General features: G+C 58.0%; 1 protein-coding gene across 1 annotated transcript in view; it reads left to right on the top strand.

Moving 5' to 3' along the window:
• VOLCADRAFT_87478 (dynein heavy chain 4) overlaps positions 1-1,584 on the top strand; it is a gene marked incomplete at both ends in the record, with an annotated part of 57,082 nt that overhangs the window by 38,564 nt on the left and 16,934 nt on the right. The window contains 4 exons of the mRNA XM_002947232.1: positions 167-246; positions 478-524; positions 792-938; positions 1,425-1,487. Of these exons, the coding sequence (XP_002947278.1) occupies positions 167-246; positions 478-524; positions 792-938; positions 1,425-1,487 (337 nt within the window). The remainder of the gene's footprint in view (positions 1-166; positions 247-477; positions 525-791; positions 939-1,424; positions 1,488-1,584) is intronic.

Genomic DNA, 1,584 nt, shown 5'->3' with positions numbered 1-1,584 from the left:
CGCAGACACACACACATACACACACATACACACACGCATACACACACACGTTGGTCCTAGCCCTTCCCAGTGTCCAGGTGTGCTCGTGCCAGTTTCACCCTTTCCAATGTGTCGTACCTGAAACCCTGTACTTACCCTTCCATTACCCCCTCACCCCGCGCACTAGGTTTCACGCCTGGCCCGATGACGCGCTGGATGCGGTGGCCACCAAGTTGCTGGGGTCGGGGGCGGTGGACCTTCAGCCGGGTGGGGCGCGGGTGTAAGGGGGGGAGAAGGGGGGGTAAGGGGGGTTGCAGTGTGTGTGTGTATGTGTGTGTTTTGTCCCCTTTTAGGGCCGTCCGATCCCCCCTCCTACCCGAACTCTGAGCTCCTTAGACCACCACTAACTGTGAGTCGTACATACACACTGCTATGTACCTCCCTTCCCCCCCCTCCCCTCCTCCCCCCTTCCCCCCCCCGGGTCGCTCACCCCCTCAGATATCCGAGTGCACGTAAAGAACCTGTGCAAGACCTTCCACTCGCAGGTGGGTTTGGGGAGGGGAGCTGATGGGGGCAGGGGGAGTGCATGAAATAGGAATGTTAATTATTTCGTTACATGAACATTATTTATATGGTTATGGTTATGGTTATAGTTATGGTTATGGTTATGCATATGTAGGGTTTATGTATATGGTACTGCACCTGCTGCTATAATTGTTGCTACTGCCGCTACTGCCGCTGCTGTCGACGTCACTGTCCCCGAAATCCCACCCCCCACCCCCCCCCGGCCCCCTCCCCCCCCCGCCCCCTAGGCCACCTCCGTGTCGGAGTCCTTCCGTCGCGACACGGGCCGCCACAACTACGTGACCCCCACATCCTTCCTGGAGCTCATGTCCTGCTTCACGACACTGCTACGAAGGCGCAGGGAGAAGGTGCTGGCGCAACAGCTTAAGTACGAGGTACGACACATGTCGTACACCATATGAACCAGGAATGTAATAATACGAACCAAAACAGTAACGATTTTACCCATCAACCTTCACAAGTAATTACTTGTGGAAGTTGCGTTATACGACCGCTACTGCTGTTGCTGCTGCTGCTAGGCGGGTATTTTGCCAAAAGGGAGTGAGTGTATGTATGTGTGTGTGTGTGGGGGGGGGGGCCTAGTGGTGGTGGTGGTGTCTGGTGGGTGGTGCCTGGATGAAAGGCGGCGGCCCCCCCGGCGAACCGCAACTAGCTAGGAAGGGGAAGCAAACCCTGCAACCCAAGCTGGCAGCATGCACCTACCTGTGTATGTGTGTATGTGCGGGTAGCACGCACCCCGTCAGGTCGACCCGCACATTGGCCCCAGTCCGTATCCACACGTGCACGGGGCCTTGCCGCCCCCAAACCTTATCCCACACCCTCCCACCGCCACCCCCACCCCCACCGCCACCGCCCCACAGAACGGCCTGGACAAGTTGCAGTTCACTTCGGAGCAGGTGGCGATGATGAAGAACGAGCTGCAGGTAGGTGGGTGTGGAAGGAACGGTACGGCGGAGGGACGAGCGTCCAGATGTACACGTCCTCTTGGTGCCCGTGCAGGTTATTGTTGTTCCTCCCCAC

Source organism: Volvox carteri (assembly GCF_000143455.1).
Source record: "Volvox carteri f. nagariensis unplaced genomic scaffold VOLCAscaffold_5, whole genome shotgun sequence".
NCBI lineage: Eukaryota > Viridiplantae > Chlorophyta > Chlorophyceae > Chlamydomonadales > Volvocaceae > Volvox > Volvox carteri.
The sequence above is the reverse complement of the archived record's forward strand: the minus strand, read 5'-3'. Positions and strand labels throughout refer to the sequence as shown.